General features: G+C 41.2%; 2 protein-coding genes across 2 annotated transcripts in view; one reads left to right on the top strand and one right to left on the bottom strand.

Moving 5' to 3' along the window:
• LOC143284143 (solute carrier family 15 member 4-like) overlaps nucleotides 1-22,500 on the bottom strand; it is a 531,759-nt gene that overhangs the window by 159,915 nt on the left and 349,344 nt on the right. The gene's annotated exons all lie outside the window — the stretch shown is intronic.
• The window catches only part of LOC143284657 (paladin-like), a 322,876-nt gene continuing 310,088 nt past the window's right edge, over nucleotides 9,713-22,500 (top strand). The window contains exons 1-2 of the mRNA XM_076591602.1: nucleotides 9,713-9,790; nucleotides 9,947-10,274. Of these exons, the coding sequence (XP_076447717.1) occupies nucleotides 9,713-9,790; nucleotides 9,947-10,274 (406 nt within the window). The remainder of the gene's footprint in view (nucleotides 9,791-9,946; nucleotides 10,275-22,500) is intronic.

The raw sequence follows: 22,500 nt of genomic DNA, 5'->3' as shown, positions 1-22,500 counted from the left end.
TGGAAGGATACATGAGGTAAACTTCAGCGAGTGAGAATTGCTTCCTACCCCCTAATATGAGATCCCCCTCATACACCCCCCCCCCCCCCCCCCCCCCCCCCAAAAAAAAAAAATCAAAATGCATTGCGATTAAAATCTGCGGATTTCGTAGACAAATAAACTAATGATGAAATTTTGTTCAGCTTTAGGAAACGTGGATTTAACAGATGATCAAGCAAATGGATATAAACACATACATGATTGAATAAAAGCTAGATTTATCACGCTTAAAAAAACTATGTGAATCTCGATATCAACCAAGGAGACAAAGAATAAAATGAATAAATGATTCGATAAGTAGATAAGCAAATAAAGAAACGAATAAAGAAATGAATAAGTAAATAAGCGCATTTTCTTATTGCTTTTAAAGGTGTTCGTGCATTGCCGAAAGCTTGGGTATTATGTCAGTGTCAATGTGTTGTATGTCTACCGCCTCTGACATTTTGAATAATTATCTTGAATTATTACTTCTTATCCCGCTAAAATATGTTTGCCAAATAAAACTGTTCACCAATGAGGAAATGAACAACAACAACAAAAACAAAAAAAACAACACAACAACAAAAAAACAAAACAAAACAAAACCGGTTATATGTCTGATTGCCGTTTCTCTTTACACTCCCTCTCTCTCTCTGTTTCTCTGTCTGTCTCTGTCTGTCCGCCTGTCTGTCTGTCTTTGTCTCTCTGTCAGTCTGCCTGTCTGTTTGTCTCTCTCTCACGCGAGCGCTCGTGCGTGCTGGTGCGTGTGTCTATGTATGTATGTATGTATGTATGTATGTGTGTGTGTGCGTGTGTGTGCGTGCGCGCGCGCGCGCGCGGGTGTGTGTGTGTGTGTGTGTGTGTGCGTGAAGAGAGACTGGGAACGATATATAGAGAAAGGTGACGAAGACTTAGGAAAGACATTGATAGAAAAAAAGAAAGAAAGAAAGAAAGATCTGTCTATGTCTCTGTCTGTCTGTCTGTCTGTCTGTCTGTCTCTCTCTATATATATATTAGAGAGAGAGACAGACAGACAGAGGATAGAGAGATGGAGAGAGAGATGGTGAAAGAAGACAGACAGACAGACATGCACACAATGCAAACCAAAAGACAACAACCAATCCAAGCGGAAGCGGAGAGGGGAGAGGGAGCTGCAGAGGCAGAGAAGAAAGGGAATGGAGGTGGGCAGGAAATGGGAATGTTGTAACTTGACAACATCTAAAAAAAAAAGACAACAGCAACAGTGTCAACAACTACAAGAACAACAACCAACTCAAAGAAAACTGGTCACAGATGAGGAAATGAACAAAGGGAAACAACTCCTGCAATTGCCGTCGGATCAAGTAAGTTGCCAGAGTTAAAGCGCTTGCTACACGAAGTCACAGCTTGGAACGGAATGGCTATCTGCTCATTCCAGAAGCTAAGAAAAAAAAAAAAAAAAAAAAAAAAAAAGAAGAAGAATAATAAAAGAAGAAAAAGAAAAAGAAGAAAAAAAAGAAAGAAAAAAAGAAGAAAAAAGAAAAAGAAAAAGAAGAATAACAATAAAAGAAGAAAAAGAAGTGAGTAACCGGAATCCGAAAGGAAAATAAACAATGAAATAATAATGCACATAAATAACAATCTATAAGCTGGGTAACCTGAACCAATCCGTTGCAAAAAAAACAACAACCAAACAAACAAAAACAAAACAACAACAACAACAACAAAAAACGTTCAACGGGATACAGAGGAATGTGTGTATGTGTGTGTGTATCACGGTGTGTGTGTGTAAAAAAAAAAAAAAAGAAGACATTATCATTCACTCTTTATTTTGCTCATTGACGTGTCAAATTTTCAAATGGGCATATTACAGATTACATTAGACTTTCTTGCAAGTCAGTATTTCTTCCGATGTTGTGGTTCTGCTCGTGGAATTCAGATATAAATGCTAAAAACTGAATTTTAAAAAGTGAAATGAAATAACAGCTGGGGTCTTGACAGGTGAAACTATACCGAACACGTTTAATCTTTATATATGCGTTTATAATTCCACAAAATTTAAGGCCCGTAGGAATAAATAAACAATCAATCAAACAAACAAACAAATGAATAAATAAGTAAGTAAGCAAGTAAATAAATAAATAAATGAATACATAAATAAATAGCATTAATCGTGTAATCTTTATATACGTATAAAATTCCACAACATTCATTTATTTATCATTCATTCTTTCGTTTATTTATGTATTTGTTTATTTCCGCATTCGTTTTTATATGTATTTATGTATATATTTATATATCAACTGACGGGCGCAATAGCCGAGTTGTTACAGCGTTGGACTTTCAATATAAGGGTCCCGGGTTCGAATCTCAGTAACGGTGCCTGATGGGTAAAGGGTGGAGATTTTTCCGATCTCCCAGGTCAACATATGTGCAGACCTGCCAGTGTCTGAACTCCCTTCGTGTGTATACGCACGCAGAAGATCAAATACGCACGTTAAAGATCCTGTAATCCATGTCATCGTTTGGTGGGTTATGGAAACAAGAACATACCCAGCATGCACACCCCCGAAAGCGGAGTATGGCTGCCTACATGGCGGGGTAAAAACGGTCATACACGTAAAAGCCCACTCAGTCGTGTACATACGAGTGAACGTGGGTGTTGCAGCCCACGAACGCAGAAGAAGAAGAAGATGCCAATTATATATCAGTTAATTAATTAATCACATCTTCCATAGCATGGAAATAGCGCACGTAAAAGAACCTACGGCAACCAAAGATTGTCTCTGGCAAAGATAATTAAGTAGAATAAACCCACAAACAAATACACTTGCAGACAGTATAATTTTTTTTTTTAAATAAAAGAAAAGAAAAGAAAGAAAAAACATGGTGGTGAGCTGTAGCAACGCGCTCTCCTTGAAGAGAGCAGCCCGAATTTCACACAGAGAAATGTGTTGTAATAATAATAATAATAATAATGGTATTTATATAACGCTGAATCATGTGCAGAGACAAATCAAAGGGCTATCGCACCAGTCATTTACACGCATGCATAACTCTAAAACTGGAGAAACTAAAGACAAGGAAGAGGCAGGGAAGGGAGGCTATTTTGGGAAGAGATGGGTTTTAAGACCAGACTTGAAAGAGCTGAGTGTGGAGACTTGACGAAGCGAAAGAGGAAGTTCATTCCAATTGCAAGGTCCAGAGACAGAGAAAGAACGGCGGCCAATAGTCGAGGGTTTGAATCTGGGTATGCGTAAACAGAGTGGATCCGAAGCCGATCGTACAGTAGTGAGCGAGATGGAGTGTAGAGGTGAAGGCAGCCGCAGAGATAGGAATGGGCAGTTTTGTGAATACATCTATAACATAGAGTGCTGATCTTGTACTTTATTTGGTGTGAGACAAAGAGTAATGCAATACAATACAATTCTAAAACGCACAGCAAAATGGACACATGGACGGTGGCAGACATAGATGCGCTAGAACAAGAGATATTGGGAGCACAAATATTAATCGGCCACCAACTGGCAAAATCGACTGACAATCTGAAAAGTTGCCAATGATTTTTTATTTTATTTTATAGAAGTTATGAAAACATGAGTATGCACAATCAACTGACAGATTTTTTTTTTTTTTTTAATACCATTCATCATCATCATTTTTCTTCTTGTCATTTCCTTCTTCCTTTCGTTCTTTCTTTTCAAACATTAAAAAATGTATTTATTCATTTATTTATTTACTAATTCAATTATTTATTTATTTATTCATTTGCTTATTTCAGCGTTCCCAAGCAAGGAAGATTATCTCGTACCGAACGGAACTATAGATTGTAAGAATAGTCTCCCTTATCTTACAGCAGACGGCGGTTATAAAAACAAATATTTTAAATTTGAATGCAGATCGTAAGAGTTCATTTATGACATTTCCAGTGGAAGGATCCACGACAGAAAGATAATTACAGACAGATGGAACACCCCATTGTCTACCGTGCACGGAGTCATCAGTAGAGTTAAGGTGGGAAACCAGAGATTTATTCAGTCGAACACGTTTTTCGGAAAATCAGTTTCGGGTGACGGGTGTTCGTGGTGGCCAGATGAAAGGCTTTTTGGAAATTTAAAACAAATAGTTATAAAATCAAAAAGGACATGTTTTCAAAGTGGAGCCCTGGAGTTTCCAGTGAAATAACCAGGGAGGTCTACTATATTTTTCTTCAACATTTTTTTCAAAGGTTCACAGATAAAAAAAAATACATCAGTATATTGGGAATTTACACACACACACACACACACACACACACACACACACACACACACACACACACACACACACACACACACACACACAAGAATATGGGACTTTCAGGGTGGCAATTGGCTCTTGTCGAAAATGTGTATGCACTCTTGAGAAAACAATCCAGTAGAGTCTGGGGGAAATGAAGTAACAGGTGACCTGAAACCGGAACACACCCCGACCTACGACTTTGTACAGAATTTCGGGTGTCCCCACAAAAAGTGAACCGCTTTTTGACAAGTATTTTCTCAGTGATAGAGAAACCGAATTCATTGAAAATTTTCACACAGTACCCTTAGGGTATCATCAACAAGTCTACTGGTTCGGACGCAAATTATGCGAGCATTTTCAAATTCAAAACAGCATGTCAAAAAATCCAATATCAGAGCTGTGCAATGTGACCATCATGTTCATGCCACCTGCCAGGTGTTGGCATCTGTTAATCAGTGTCAGTCTAAAAATAGCCTGTCTGGGTGTCAAGTCTATTGATTTTTTTTATTATTGTCGTGTGTATCCAAAATCAGTTCTGTCCAAAATTTCAGTTCGGAAGGATGAACCATGCTTTTGAGTGAAAGTGATAAGGTTACCATTGAAAACTGTTTCAAGGAGAAAGTGTTTTCCTCTGATATTGGATTTTTTGACATGCTGTTTTGAATTTGACAATACTCGCATAATTTGCGTCTAAACTTTCAGACATTTTGCAGACATGTTGATGATACCCTAAGGTTACTGTGTGAACATTTTCAATGAATTCGGTTTCTCTATCACTGAGAAAATACTTGTCAAAAAGCGGTTCACCTTTTTGGGGGACACTCGATATATCCTGACCGATGACTGTACAGAGTATCCATTGACTCATAACATTGTGCTTGATACACGTTGACCCCTGACTTTGTACATTCTACCCAGTGACATTGTACATCCTAACATATAATGTACACAGTGCACCCTCGCAGTATTATGGTATTGTACAGAGTATACTCAGACCAACGACTGTGCACCCTTGGCATTGTACAGAGTATACCCTTACCCACGACTGTACACATTGCACCCTGACATATGAGTTTATACAGGGCACTTACCCTGACTTACGACTTACGACTACACATTCACTCATGACTTTGTACAGAGTACGCATCGATTCATGACTTTGTACAGACTACGCCTTGGCATAAGGGTTTATACAGAATACGCCATAACCACGACTTTATTCAGAGTAGTTACACCCTGACATGTGAGTTTATACAGAGTGCAGCCTAACCCACTACGTTGTACAAAGCATACATTGACTTGAGTTTATACAGAGTACATCCTTACCCATGATATTGTACATATTTTTATCGCCCAGTGCCTAAGTGCATTACGGCGTGTGTGGTCCAGAACGTTACAAAATATTGATGCCACAGCAGATGTGTGTGTGTGTGTGTGTGTGTGTGTGTGTGTGTGTGTGTGTGTGTACGTGTATCTGCGTTCACCATCTGTCTTTCTTTTCACTTGACCGTTTTGTGGGGGAGAAAAATTGTCTTTTCTCTTTTCTATGTGGTGGGGGAACACACACACACACACACACACACACACACACACACACACACACACACACACACACACACACAAAGCGTCATAAACATTCCCGTACGAGTATGCCTCATGTGAATGAATATTTCACGTTTCAGCATCTTCAAGACCGTGACCCATTTTAACGTACGTGTTTGCAACGCATGCACAAAGATAAACGATGCTATATACAGTATTCCTTGTGATCCCGGTACACTTGGTAATAAACACATATTCTATTCTATTCTATACACACAGAACACGCGAGGCACGTTATCAATGCTAATGAGCATGGCGAAATCGGCCACATCATGAGACATGCAAGAACATTTATCCCATGCAGCTTGCTTTATTTATCGTTCATTACGTGGCATGTTTGTTGCTCGTTGCACCATGCTTTAGCAAGCTAATCAGCAAAGCTGCACACGCCCACAGGCGTTGTTTACTACCGGCAGTCGGAGCGTGGTTGCCGCGGGTGTTCTCGACCAGTGGTTAATGTTGCAACGATGGTGGTTCGGAAATTTCCTTCTAACGACGTTACTCACCCACCTTAAAAACAAACAAACAAAAAGAACCAACAATGGTGATAAAATGTTGTCAACGTCGTGTTCGTACTTGGTCTTGTTAAAAATGACTAATAAGAAAAGAGAACATTACACTACACTACTCTACAGGGCTATTACAGTACAGTACAGTACAGTACAGTACAGTACAGTTCAGTACAATGCAGTACGGTACAGCACAATGCATTAGAATACGATACAATCAACATGGTGGCTGTTGGTATAAAACAGATTCAATGCTTTTCCATACGTTCAACATTCGAATTCGTCCCTGTGATGATAGTTTCCAGGTTTTCTTTGAAAATGCTGAAAACACCAATGGCTTTGTAGACCTTTTCGATCTTGATATGCCAACACATCAATTCACTCTTGCTCAGTTCTGGATAAACATGTGTGGCCGGTAAATGTTCCAGCTTGACCGAACGGTGCGAAATTATTACTTGCTTACGTTGACTTAATTTCAAGTAGCTGCGTGTTTGGGAATAATTTGGTTTATGTATAATTTGCTATTTGATCTATTTGACTTTTGTATTTCCTCTTCAGATGATCCCACATTCTTCAATGCATCGGATCAACTTTAATGCTGAATTTGCCAATCATATTTTAGAGGAAATACTTATAATCTATATGCAGGTTATGATATGAACTTTGTTCTGACCAGATTGTTGATTCCTTACAGAGACACCTTTCTCAGTTCTACACGCTGGTTCATAGTTTCAAATATCACGAAATAAACGGAAAGACAGGATGAAAAAAACATGTCATTTTTCTTTCTGTTCTTTCATGTTGTTTTACTTCTTTAAAAAATCTAATTTATCAGGCCTATTGCAAAATGTATGGCTTGGCCTAATTGACAAACTGACATGATAAAGAAAAGCATCGGGCACGACCAGTATTGACATGGAGAGCTATTTCAGAGATTGTAAACTTCACTGTAACATGACAGGTTGACCTTCACCCCACCCCCTAATACACACACACACACAACAACAATAACAAGAAAACAAAAAAACAAACAAAAAAACAACCTGTCAGTTATATGACCTTCAGAACGTGGGGGCCTGCATAGCTAAACTGTGTTAGCACTGGGCTCTGCTCTGTCAGCACTGGGATCTGTTAGCACTGAGCACTGGGCTCGGTTAGCACTGGGATCTGTTAGCACTGAGCACTGGGCGCTGTTGACACTGGGCTCTGTCAGCACTGGGCTCTGTTAGCACTGGGCTCTAACTTTTAAGTCACATGGTTGTGACCGATTCTGGCGGCCCTGAATAAACATGGGCATTTTCGCTTGCCTATCGCGATGCGTTGTCGTTTGTGGTGGTGCCACTGTGCTGTAGATCGGTCCCCATTCCGTGGTTTCTTAACCCTTTCACCGCCAGTCAATTTAGCATACAAAATTCCCTTGTGGTATAAACACAGAAAAGACAGTGGCTAAGAGTAGTTGGGGATTCCCCCTGCGATGTATAGAAAATATGGCATATCCTACCACCGAACATTAAGAGCAGTAGGTTCATGGATAACAGACCAATGAATGGTCACCTTTCAGTGACATGGGTCCTCTACCCCACCTGTGCATAAATGCGAGCTTGGCGGCGAAAGGGTTAAAACATGATTGTAACTAACGAGTTCAGCACACAATGGCACGTCTCCCTTGTCTGAAAAAACGCGGCAAGTCTGATCCGAATTTGCAGCTCTTCTCTCGAGGTCACTTACTGTGCTTCCCCCAGCCCCAAACGTTTGATAAAAACAAAACAAAACGATTTTCTAATGCATTTTGGTGTCAAATTAAAGGTTAAGATTTTGATGTACACAAGTCAGACGACAAATAATACATTACACGTAAAACTTAAACCTGTTTCGCTGTTTATACCTGGAACAACTGCAGAAGATCGTAAAAGTCATGTTAAAAGATCGTAAATATCTATATAGGAAGAATCTGACTGGTAGAATCTCCATGTAGTGTTTTTGTGTGTGGAAAACAGATACAAAAACGAAAATAAAAGAAAAAAAAGAAAGAAAGGAAAATGGAGATAGTTTGCGCCAGAGAAACATTGTTACCCGATAAAAACTTTTGAATGATTATTCAGTCTATGTAGATCATGAAATGATGATTAAATACATCTTAAATAGATAATGAGGCAATGAAGTGATGCTTCTTGAATCTCGTTCCAGCACGACTCATGCATGGGCCAAAGTCTACTCGTCAGCAGTAACATCGACACAATGACAACAACCTCAGCAGCTGTGACAACAATGGGAACTCATGTCAGATGAGACAAAACCAGGCCTTATCTGGAGTTTTATCTCCCCCCCCCACCCCCCGTCCATCCAGTCCACCCCATAACACACACACACACACACACACACACACCTTTTTTAATTCTCACCATGAATGTGTACACCTAAATATTCTGTTAGGCGTAGCCTCATTGCTTAATCTTATCATTTGATGCCCATATTTTTTTTTCCCCAAACAGAAATTTGAACACCAAGTATGACCTAAGACTCTTTCCTTCAAGATCTTTGCACCTTTTTACCCAGTCAATACATCTAACGCAGCTTTGCACATTGTCAACACACTGCTGCTACCGCTACCAAAATTATCAGATCCAAGGATGGTGAAACTGTAAATGTTTTATTTCATACAATACTTTTGCGATCTCGAAAAAAAAAGGTGACAGAAGAGGTAGAGATGTAGGAGTAAGGCATTTGACACCAAATGTTGTCACAGATAGTTAGTTTATTTCGAATCCATAAACTGTAGTCTGAGACATTCATTTTCTGGTGAAATTAAGTGTGTGGTTAATGACCACATTGTACAGGGAAAAAACAAGAACTGTCTCCTAGCTGAAGATATACTGCTGTACTGCTGGCAGCCCTGCAGTTCTCATTCATTCAGCTTGTCAGTCAGTTAGTCAGTCACTCACTCACTCACCTCTCACTCAGTATTTCCTCCTTTCCCCCCCTTTTTTTTGTTTAATCTTTCTCTTTGATACCACCTGTTCCACCGCAAAACACAAATACAAAACAATCCAAAAAAAACAGCAATCAGGAAACAAAAGAAACGAAACAAAGAAAGAGGCAACTACTCAATTTTTATAACACCAACGCAAACACTCATAATCGCACCCCGGCAGCTTTCTCAGTCCTCACTACTCCGACCCCCCACCCTACCCGCTCACCGTCCCCACTCCCCTACCATCAACACCAACCACATAACCTCTTATCAACTAACCAACCAACACAGACTAGTAAAACATCACCCCCACCCTCTCCCCACCCCTTGCATCCCCTCTCCCCTTCTCACAATGGGCACCAGCGCCAGCACCACCTCCGCCTCCCCCCCTGCCCTTACCTCCAGCGAAGACAGCCGTTCCTCTCCGTATGTGCCACCTCACGAGTCCGGCAGACAGCTGCATCAGCAGCCTCCACCCCCACCACCCCCACAGCCTCTCCACCACCACCACCACCACCACCACGGCGACCACCACAACGACTCTCACCATCAACATCTCCACCACCACCGCCACCACCAACACCAGCAGCAGCAGAGGCGGCAGCAGTCGCACGCAGTGTCGCAGCAACAGGCGAGAGCTGTACAGGGTCTTGGCTCTGTGGCGGGGAAGAGTCAGGGAGGCAACAGCACTCTGTCGGCGGCCTGTAGTAGTGGTGGTGCCATTTCTCGTCGTCGGGACAGCTCAGCCATCGGTGCCAGTGGTGGTGGTGGTGGTGGATACCAGTACTACTACTACTGCTCCTGCACGTCCTCCTCCTCTGCCTCCTCTTGTTTCCCCCCTTCCTTCTCCACTTCCTCTTCTTCCCACATTTTCCACCACGGTTGTCATCACATCTTCGGCGGTGACCGTGCAAGTAAGTGGTGTTTTTTTTTTGTTTTTGTTTTGTTTGTTTGCTTTGTTTATTTGTATTTATTTATTTTTTTCTTTCCGACCCATTCCTTTCGCTCCCATCTCCCGCATCCCCGTTCATCGCCGTGCCCTCCTTCTGTTCTTTCTGTCTTTTGTCTTGGTTCTTTTTGTTTTATATTGAAATATTGGTGGTTGGTTGATCAAAGGCTATGCGGTTATTGTTGATGAGCTTCCCTCACCTCTCTCTGTCTCTTTTTGTCTTCTTCTTCTTCTGTATCTATCATGAGTTTTTCGTTTTTATACTTCTTTATATTGAAATGATGATGTTGATGATTTTTTTTGGTTATTATTGTTGTTGTCCCCCTTTCTGTTTTCCCCTTTCTCTCTCTCCCCTATCCTTTTCTCTCTCCCCTATCCTTTTCTCTCTCCCCTTTCTTCTCTCTCCCCTCTCTTCTCTCTCCCCTCTCCCTTTCTCTCCCCCCTCTCCTTTTCTCTCTACGCTCCCTTTTTCTCTCCCCTCTCCCATTTATTTCTCTCTGTCCCTTTCTCTCCCCCTTTCTTACTCCCCCATCTCTCTCTACCCCTTTCTCTCCCCCCCTCTCTCTCTCCGTCTCTTTCTGTCTGTCTGTCTCTCTTTTCCTCTCTATGTCTATCTCTCCCTATCGTTTGCTCTGTCTGTCTCTCTCTCATCCTTTCTCACCCTCTCTTTCTCTCCCCTTCCCTCTCACTCTATCCATACCTCTTTATCCATTTTCACTCTTTCTCTCTTTATGGAGAGTGTATACGGCTCAGTTTGTCTGTCTGTCTGTTTTCGAAAGCGAGGTACCACCCACAATTATCAGCAGAACGAGCTCTTGTTTGGTGTACTCGTTGCCCAAGGTGTCTTTGATATGTTAGATTCCTTTGGGTGGTTCTCTTGCTTCATTTAGGAATTACATGCAGCAGAGGTTACAAAGGTGTTTACAAGCGTGTCTTCATTTACTTTGTGCGATTATCATTGATCTAATACGAAAAAAAAGCGTTCAATCAATCAGTTATTCAGTCAATCAGTTGGTCAGTCAATAAAGCAATCGATCAATATCACTTGATTGTGTGAATCATAACGTGCGTAGACATTTGACTTCAGCAATGTGAATGTGATTAAAGAAGAACGTTGAAGCCAAAAACATTAACAATCACAACAACAATAACAACTGGCATGAAATTAATTCGCGTAAAATCAACGTCAACTATCACACGCAACGATCGCTGAACAAGTGGAGAGACTAAAAATCCTATCAATCATTTCACCGTGAAATTAATTGACACAAAAGCACCATGAAATAACACACACACACACACACACTGATCACTGGCACAGAATAGGAATCATGGAGTGTGTGTAGGAAGAAGATCGCATAATTACTTCACAATGATTTTAATCAATGGCTCTGGGTGTGGGGACTCTGACAATCAATCTCAAAGATTGGGAAGCTCCTTGTGTGTGTGTGTGTGTGTGTGTGTGTGTGTGTGTGTGTGTGAGAGAGAGAGAGAGAGAGAGAGAGAGAGAGAACACTATGCGTGTGCGTGTGTGTGTGTGTGTGTGTGTGTGTGTGTGTGTGTGTGTGTGTGTGTGTGTGCGTGCGCGTGCTCGCTCGCGCGTGTGTGCATGTGTGTGAGAGAGAGAGAGATAGAGAGAGAGAACACAGAGAGAGAACACTGAGAGAGAGAGAGAGAGAGAGAGAGAGAGAGAGAGAGAGAGAGTGGCTGTTTGTACTTGCCATTTATTTTGCTTGTTTGAGACTTCCTTTTTTTTTTTTTTCAAACTAGATTTGATTTTCAGGTTTAGTTGCAGATTGATCCATATTTGCTTCACCACATCTTCTAAAAAAATCAATAACAGATGCATCACCATATGCATCAGTAGAGACCTAACGCAACTTGTCAAGCCTTGAGAACCATCGACCCCCCACCCCAACCCCCAAACCCCCACCCACAAAAAAAGGAAAAAAAAAAGGAGAAGAAAATCGTACAGGAGATGGAGTCGTGAAGCATGCACTTAGCGCACGTAAAAGAACCCACGGCAACAAATGGGTTGTTCCTGGCAAAATTCTGAAGAAAAATCCACGTCGATACGAAAAACAAATAAAACTGCACGCGGGAAAGAATACAAAAAAAAAAAAAAAAAAAAAAAAAAAAGGGTGGCGCTGTAGTATAGCGACGCGCTCTCCCTTGGGAGAGCAGCCCGAATTTCACACAGAGAAATCTGTTGCGATAAAAAGAAATACAAATACAAATACAAAACAGGGCTCTAATCAAATGCGTATTTCCCTAGTATGTTTGATTACAGAGCAACAGAAAAACAGCAGTGAAAACTACAACAACACTGTCATGTCTTTGGTGGCTGGATGTTTTAGCAACGTCATGTTCAACGACTTTCGTAAAAGTGGCGTTGACTTCAATAGGTGGTTAAGAATTGAATTAGATTCTGTTTTTTGAATAAGCATAATTTATTTTCATTTTTGTTATGGGTACATATGGAAAAGAAAACAAAACTAAAACTACACAAGAGAAAGAGAGAGAGGGAGTGAGAGAGAGAGATAGAGTGAGAAAGAGGGGGTGAGCATTTCGATTTTCTGGACACTTCGGGTTTCCGGGCATTACCGCCTTAACTTCTCTTCCTTCCTCTGTCCTTTCTTATGTTCTTCCGGGGAGCTGTTCAAAGCTTATGATTATATTGCTACCCCGTTGGAAATTCCGCGGTTTCAGCGGCTGCTTCCAATGCAGGTCAATAAAAAAAAAAATAAAAAAAAAGTATGTGGCGTTGTTCAGGGGGTGGGTTCCCTGTGGACAGTTGGCGTGAAGTGCGCGCCGGCGGTTTGGTTCAGTTCTGAATCTGAAGGGGGTGCTTGCCAAGACGTATGAGGAGCACTGGGATGTCGCCTTTTCTTCGTGTGCATTTTTTGGGTTATGTCCTCAACATTGCCATCGCTCGTCGTTGTTGCCACCACCACCACCACCACCACCACCACCACCATGATCATCATTGTCAATCATTATCGTTGTCAGCATCGGTATCATCATTGTCATTATCATCATCAACAACCATCACTATTCACATTTATCATCAACGTCATTGTCATCGTCGCCGTAGTCGTCATCGTCGTCGTCGACGTCGTCATCATCATCACGACCACCACCAATGCATCACCATTGCAAATGATTTATTATCATCATCGTCGTCGTCGTCATCATTATAATTATCATCATCATTATTATCATCATCACCATTGTTATCATCATCATCATCATCATCATCATCAGCAAGTTCATTACTGAGAATATTATGCTTTTTACACACCGATAGGGCTCCACGTACCATGATGAGTTTCGGTTTCAGTTTCAGTAGCTCAAGGAGGCGTCACTGCGTTCGGACAAATCCATATACGTTACACCACATCTGCCAAGCAGATGCCTGACCAGCAGCGTAACCCAACGCAATTAGTCAGGCTTTGAGGTGAATAAATAATAGATAAGCTTACACAAATAAATAAATAAATAAATGATAACTATAATGTAAAAAAAAAAAAAAAAGAGAAAAAGATAACAATGATGATAAATAAGCAAATAGATGTAAAACATGAAGACACACATTCACATATACACCCACACATGCATAACAGATATGCACCGAACATGCAGTTTCACAGATATGAAAGCACAGTCAAATACATATAAACGTACATGAGCTCCAACACACACACACACACACACACACACACACACACACATTACCTTGCACCTCCTCTACCCCCTCCTCCACACACTCATTTCTAGTCTACGTATCACAGCTTCCACGGCACACACACACACACACACACACACACACACACACACACACACACACACACACACACAGATGAACACTTACTTGTACAATGTACCATGATGAGAACTCTGTGGGGCATTTGTGATTGTGAGAGGGGGGGGGGGGGCGGGGGGGGGGGGGGGCGAGGGGGGGGGGGGTTTGAAGGAAAGGAACAGAGTGTGGGTTGTGAGGAATTGGACATCATTGTTCTTTGTCCTGTTCTTTTTTTTTATTATAGTTTTTTGGGTTTTTTGTTCTTTTTTTCTCTCTCTCCTGGTGACAAAGACAATGCAGTCTTGTGGGGGACCTCCCCCGCTGTTACTTCCTGCACGAACGCTCAGTTACAGAGTTATGTCCAGGCTTTACAGCGACTCCCGTTTCCCCGTGACAAAGCCGATAGGAATAGCCATCTCGGGATGAAGGGGGCGTGATGGGATGGTTGAGTGGAGGGAGAGAAAGGAGTGGCGAACAGAACCTTCCTAAAAAAAACTACACGATGCAACAGCAGAAAGAGAGAGCCCATCAGCAGTGGATCAGCAAGTCTGCCAACTTTTTTTTCTCTCCACTACCCCGTGTTTGGTTCTCAAGGGATCGAACCCAACATTTGGAAAGTGATGAGGCTATGCTGGTGCTGACGTTTGAAAGGTTTGGGTTCTCTCTCTCTCTCTCTCTCTCTCTCTCTCTCTCTCTCTCTCTCTCTCTCTCACAGAGATGAGTTAATATCTGTCTGTGCAAAATGTCTCTCACGTGATGGTTGGCATACAGCCATTCTTAACCCAGACCAAATGGGCCTCTTCATTTTTTTTGTTGTTGTTGAGGAGTATCCTTGTAATGACCATAAAAATGTGCTCATTCTATCATGCAGAAGAGAGCGTGTCTGGATGCATTGATGCAGAAAATTTACACCGCCGGGTGTATTTGTACTTAGCAGGTTTACTCTTTCTTTAGGGGCCTCTTAAAAGTGCAATCAGGTGGGAAATATCAACGAGAAAGTCGGGGAGGGGTGGTAGAAATGGGAGGGGAGTGGGGGATGGGGGGCGGGAGTTGGGGGAATGGGGATCGGGGAACGGGGGGTGGGGATGGGGATGTGGGTAGGAGGGCGTGTGCGCGTTTTGTGGGTGGAGTGGACGGAGGGCTGACAGATTTAAGAGAGAGAAAGGGGGATAGAGAGAGAGAGGGGTGGGGTGGGGGAGGAGAAACAATGAGGACAGATAAATTTGAGAGAGACAGAGAGAGGGAGGGAGGGAGGGGTGAGGAGAGAGAGAGAAAGGGGGCGGGGGAAGGAGAAGGAAACAGTGAGGACATGAGGATACCGATATTTTAGAGAATGAGAGAGTTAGAGAGAGGGAGAGAAACAGCGAAGACCTAGCTATTTGAGAGAGAGAGAGAGAGAGAGAGAGAGAGAGAGAGAGAGAGAGAGAGAGAGAAGACCTAAATATTTGAGAGCGAGAAAGATATCGGGAGAAAGAGGATATTTGAGAGAGAGAGAAAGAGAGAATGAGACAGAGAGAGAGGGAAAGAAAGAGAGAGAGAGAGAGAGAGAGAGAGAGAGAGGCAGTCAGGCAGCCGGACAGATAGACAGACAGACAAACAGACAGACTGAGAGTGGGCAGAGAGAGAGAGAGAGACAGGCATACTGACAGACAGAGACAAGAGACAGATACATACATACAGACAGACAGACAGACAGACACAGAGAGACACAGGACACACACACACACACACACACACACACACACACACACACACACACACACACACACACACACACACACACACACACACACACACACAGATGCAGGGAGAGCGGGACGGGGTGAAAGAAATAGTGTGAGAGAGAAACAAGGTTTGGGGGGACAGCAAAATGTTATACAATCCTGAAAGGTACTGCAGAAAGCCTCGGCATTATCTATGACCGTATTTATTATGTGTGGCGGTTTTGGCTGTCGATGTTGCTCTCTTTCTATCTGTGTGCGAACGCGCGCTAGCAATGTGTGTGTGTGTGTGTGTGTGTGTGTGTGTGTGAGAGAGAAAGAGAGAGAGAGAGAGAGAGAGAGAGAGAGAGAGCGAATGCGAATGCGAATGCTAATGCGAATTTTTAATTGAAAATAGGCCACAGGCATCATTACAATTGCATTGGGTTTTGGTGGGGATGAGGACGAAGTAGTGGTAACACTGTCTTCGTTGTACACTCCAATGTGAATAACAATAATCTTATCACAGGCATCTTGTTACATACTACACAACAAATAGTCCTCAGGGTAGTTTATAAGTAATAACACATTCACTGCTACCAGTAATCTAAGCTAGTGCACTAATCAATCTTAACTCACTCAGTACGGCCAGTCCTCTCTTCTCCTCTACACAGACCCCTCGGATGTCCAGTGGGTGTCTGAATGACCCAACCTTTAGCTTCCGTCGTCAGAATTGTGGTATTTTTTTGTCAACATTCACCTCTTCAGTATAAGAGCCTTCCGCTTGCAATATTTTGATGATGGTAATTGGGGTGAAACGCTGTTAACGTCGTTTCTTTCGCCGTTCGTATGGAGAGAGCTAAATGTTTTTTGCCGGATCTTACCTGAATGGAAGATATATTGTGCTACTGATAGAGACATCTGTTTTTACATACGATTCAAAAGAGTGTCCATACGAACATTAATAAATGAGCTTATGAATTTTCTTCGCAAGTCTGCATACAATGGGCAAACATGGATAAGATGGTGTTCATGCTCATCAACATGTTTAGAAAGTGGACAAAATCTTGCCTCGGGGTTCTCACAAAACCTCTCAGTATTGTTTTTCAGTGGCAGCACACCAAGTCTTGTTTGTGTCAGAAGCTACTCTTAGACAATACATGTTTAAGTGTTTGAAATAATTCCCATGTCCGAAACCATCTTCTACGGATCTATACAAACCATATCTTTACTTTTCTCTAACATACACTGTCCATTCTCGCAAATACATGTCAACCAGACGTTGTTTCAACTGGGACAGAAATACCTTGATGTTGTCAGTTTCTTGTTTCAGTCATACTTCATAAAATCCTGTTTTAGCCAGAATTTCTCTGATCACTGTAACCCAACATTTTTTACCCTTCGAATTAATGTAAAGGGGATATCGGCTTAACTCTGAATAGATAAGTTTGTTGCGTGATTTGAGAGGTACGCCTTGATATCTTTTGCAGGCAAGTAAATGTACTATTTCTGTATTTTTCTGAAAGTTGTAACAACATATTTCGCTTAAGTACATGAAAATTGGTTGAATGTTTTTATCAAATTTTGAAAAATACTTCTCTAGTCATTTCTTTGCAGCTCCCAAACTCACGACACAGAAGATAAAGAGGTTTTGTCGCTTTTGTCACCAAATGTCTAGTTCCAATATTTTTTACTGATCATAGTTGTAAATGTAAATCCAAGATAGCAGTAGCTGTTCACAACTTCTAATTGTTCTCCATCATAAAAAAAAAAATTCTTTTCATCCGAGATAATCGCCCTTCCTAAATAACATTGTTTTCTTTTTATCCTCATTAACATTTAGTCTTAACCTATTGAGAGAGAGAGAGAGTATGTATGTATGTGTGTGTGCGTGCGCGCGCGCGCGCGTGTGTGTGCGTACGTGCGTGTGTGTGAAAAAACAGACACTGAGGAAACTGTAAATTCTGAAGATTTTTCCTCTATGACCCTACCGTCCTTTATATATATATATATATATATATATATATATATATATATATATATATATATATATATATATATATATACATCAACAACAATAAAACCAACTTGTCACAACAGAGATGTAGCTAACAGGTGTTGAAATATGAATTCCATGTACGGGCATTGATGTCGCCAAGCCCCCCAGACCGATAGTTTTCTCGGCTTTCTAATTCACTCTGTGTCTGAAAGTTGTGAACAGTATTAAAGGTTAGGTATCCATTTACACTGTCGCATAGATCGGAGTTCTGGAAAGCCACCAAAGAGTATTGGACACAAACTCGAAACCTTCCAGAACCGTTGCCTACGCACTATTCCGAACTTCTTTCTTTCTTCAACGTTTTCTTTTTAATCTTCAACGGTAACTTCTTGAAAGTCTCCTCCTCCTTCTTCTTCGTCTTCTTTTCTTTTCTTTCTTTTTCTTTTGCTCCTCTCTCTTTTCATCCACTTCCCCCTTAATTAAGTTTCTCCTCCTCCTCCTCTTTCTTCTTCTACTTCGTCTTCTTCTTTTTTTTCTTCTTCTCATCCTCCTGCTCTTCCTCTTCTTCTGCTTTAATGTCATTTTCTTGTACTTCTTATTTCTCTAACCCTCCTCCTAGACCCTCTGTCTTTTTCTTATTCATTTGGCACTTATTCTTCTTTTCCTCATCTTCCTTTTCACCAAATTTCTTCCACCTCCTCCTCCTTCTTCGTCTCCTCTTCTTCGTCTTCTCCTTCTAATCTTCACTAAGATCAAGTGATGGAAGCTGACGGTGGAAAGGACAAATCACACGCACTCCGCTAGTAGCCCTGCAGGGAGTTAGTTCTTAGCTGCACCCAAGACAGTCAGTACGTGCATGCGAAGAGTCCCAGGGAAGAAGACATAGCTACCACGACACTTGATAAAGAGTTGAATAATAATGACCAGCCTTGAAGAAAGCCAGCTGGCAAAAACTAACCTCGAACAGCCAACAGTAGAGGTCATTGAAGGCGGCCATTTTGTGGTGTTCTACACCGTATACACAAATAAGGTTGAGGTATGATTTTTTTTTAAATCCAGTTTTGCATGTCTCACTATATACACACCATCACATTTCCTTTGTTTTTCTATTGATGTTTCTCTGCATACAACAAAGAGCCCCGCACTCTAATTCCCCTAGTTTTCGTCGTTTCTTCGAGTCCCACTTTAACATAGTTATACTGTCGCTTTGTTGAAAAGACTGGTAAACATATTCGATTCGTACCAACAATTTGTTTTAAAGGGCAGCTAAAAACGTACCAGCAATAGATCTGATATTGCTTCGTTTAAAATCGGCAAGGCAATTCCATAGCTTCATATCACAGACACCAAAATAAAAGCCCAAGACATTTCCTCCGTGCGTTTTGTGAATTGGAAACCTTACAGAAATAGTCTCAGAATCGCTTTGTTGAAGGAAGATGAAATCTGTTGTTTCTAGCAAAATTTGGGTTTCTGTCCTAGCTTTCCTTTCTTTTCTTTTAATGTACTGTTCCTGTGCATTTTTGGTTTACTTATCCCTACCCCAGTCTCTCTCTCTCTCTCTCTCTCTCTCTCTCTCTCTCTGTGTATGTGTGTGTGTGTGTGTGTGCGCGCGCGCGCAATATCCCCATTTCCACTGATGGGGTGAAATGATTGAATCAAGCGTGTAAATGTTTAGATATTTAAATAAGAGCGTGCATGTGTGTGTGTGTGTGTGTGTGTGTGTGTGTGTGTGTGTGTGTGTGTGTGTGTGTGTGTGTGTGTCTCATGCGTGTGTTTGTACCTGCCTTACCCTGTCTGCTCTCTTCTGCTCCGTGTGGAGAAGGCTGAAAATGGATTCATGGGCTCGGTAACTCACATCATACCCGCCACGGAATGTCACTCCAGGGAGAATATCACAATAGTATGACACCCGTATAGCCGCCAATCCTCTGGCCAGCTTTCTGAATCATACATAATCAATGTGCTTTCCCTTTCGTTGTTACAGCTTTCTATCCGCTCTCTTCCTCCACCTCCCACCCCCTTTTCCATCTATACGAGGAGCCCACAATGGACTGAAATAAACTGTCCTCGCTTTTTATATGCGGTCGCTACGTGCGACGCTGGAAGCTTTTACCGATCATGGAAATAAAAATCCTTCTGGTCTCCTTGCTTTATGGAGAATGTTGTGCACGAATTAGGTCAAGATGAGAATCTTGCCTCAACACAGACACATACATACACACACAGACACAAAGACACAGACACACACAGACACACAGACACACACACACACACACACACACACACACACACACACACACACACACACTCCAATTGTCCAATGTAATTTCCTTTATTCAATCTCCTTTTATCTGAAATCGATTCAGCGAAGTAAAAACAATTGCTACGGAGACCAGACCTCCGACGTCTTATCCTTCACAATCTATTTTTTTTCTTGTACATAACAGACTGTGTGTGTTTCTGTCTTTTCCTTTTTCTTTTACTCGTAACAAATCTATTAGTGACTTAAACGACACGAAAACGGAAATATTCTTTGGCCATTATTTATTCATTCCTTGTGCGACGAACTTTCGCTCCTCTCTGTCAATGAAATGAGATAGCAGCCAGAAAAGGGCGACGCTGACAGATCAGTTCAGTGCCCAGCTTGATTCCTGTTTTCTGGTGTTTTCACGGAATAAAAGAAATCAATGATCGTTCCTGTAAAAATAAAAATGATCGCCTAATTATCTTCGACCCAACGACAGGGCGCGCACACTGTTACACAGTGAAATTAAACACTGGTATTTCAATCAGGTGTCATCAATAATAGAATAGCAACAACAACAATAATAACAACAACAACAACAACAACAACAAAATCCCCAGGAGAGATCATTATTTGAATAATGCATGTTCGTCTCATTTTCGCTAACCTGAGAAACACACATGTGAGAGAGAGAGAGAGAGAGAGAGAGAGAGAGAGAGAGAGAGAGAGAGAGAGAGAGAGAGAGAGAGAGAGAGAGAGAGAGAGGGTGGGGGTGGGGGGGCGGTTGGCAGAGGACGCGGATTATTCGAAATTATAGCCTATATTGCCTGTTTCGATGACCTGGTTATATAACAACAGTTACTAAAAAGTCAATATCTTATCTAAAAAGAAAAAGAAAAAAAAAAGAAAAAAAAGAAGAAGAAGATTCAAGATTCAAGATGATTTATTCATATATAGGCCAAGGCCCCTTATGAAGGGGTATGTGATCATAATACAATGCAAACACCATAATGAAAAATATATGGAAAACTTGATACGACATCAGTTGCAAATAAAAGCTAGCCTAGCTAGGAAACAATGCATGAGAGTCAGTATTCTCATGACGTAATGGTTTCCAGGTCTCTTTGAAAGCTTTATATAAATATAAAGCAAGGTTTCTAACAATTTCACAGGAGGTTGAAGACATCAATAGGTTCAATTTATACATATTTGGTTATCTATAATATTTAGGCTTAATAAATCTTTCTCTAAAAAGAAGAAGAAAAGAGGTGAGAAGAAGAAGAAGAAGAAGAAGAAGAAGAAGATTCCGACTCTGAACATGATCTTTTTTTTTTTTTTTTAAAAAAGAGTTTTTAATGTCACGAATTAAACTTTGCATGCACGTTGTTGACCACGTCCGCCATCTTGAAGTGTCGTTTCTTCGTTTCGGTTCTCCCCCTCCACCACAATTCACACTCCACCCTCCATTCCAACCCTCAACCTCACTCCACCCACATACACACAACCCACACCCCTTACTTTCTCACCCCTGTCACTCTTCCTGTCCACGATTTTTCAAGTCTTTGCATATAAATAATTCATCTCCTGCATGTGGCTCCCTGTTCATCTCGGAAGTCTCGATGGGAGAATATGTAATATCGAAAGAATTATTAAAAAAAAAGAAAAAAAAAAGAAAAAAAAAAAAAGAAAGGAAAAAATAAAAATAAAAATAAAGAAGAAACCTCATTCATGAATACAGACGAAAGCCAGGAATGTGTTTTGGAAGCAATAAAAAAAAAAGAGAGTCGCATTTCACAATTCTTTTTAACATAAATACCTACTTTCTTCACCAGAAGATATCATCATCATCAAAAATCGTCGTTGTCTTCATCACCACAATGATAATCATCATCACCATGGTCATAATCACTACCATCTTCATCATACCATGCATAAAAAAACAACAAACAACAACAACGATGGTTTCTTTGGAAGATATCTTTCAAGGTGTCAAAGAGGTTTTGTGCCACTGGCTTTTTCTGCGGTAGACAGTCGTCTTCTCTCCTCAAATATCCAAGCTCAGTCTGGTACACTTTACGCATTTTTGACTCACTCGTGTAAACAAAGTGAGTCTATGTTTTAACCCGGGAGACTAACTGTATGTAGGCTCCAAGACCTGAAAGGTATGTACAGGACAAGTATTTATGTCATCACAACGATGTATGCCTGAATATGCAAGCAGTTAGCAATTTCCTCACTCAGTTTTGAGTGGTCCTACATCCTGCCTGGATATGGCTTATATTAAATGTCGGTTATATGCTTGAAATATATTGTTGGCGATCGATGGAATTATTGTTGACTCACTTGTGTAAACAAAGTGAGTGTATGTTTTAACCCGGTGTTCGGTTGTCTCTGTGTGTGTGTGTGTGTGTGTGTGTGTGTGTGTCCGTGATAAACTTTAACATT

The sequence above is a fragment of the Babylonia areolata genome, chromosome 1 (assembly GCF_041734735.1).
Source record: "Babylonia areolata isolate BAREFJ2019XMU chromosome 1, ASM4173473v1, whole genome shotgun sequence".
Classification (NCBI taxonomy): Eukaryota; Metazoa; Mollusca; class Gastropoda; order Neogastropoda; family Buccinidae; genus Babylonia; species Babylonia areolata.
Note: the sequence above shows the minus strand (reverse complement) of the source record. Positions and strands in the feature narration are given on the sequence as shown.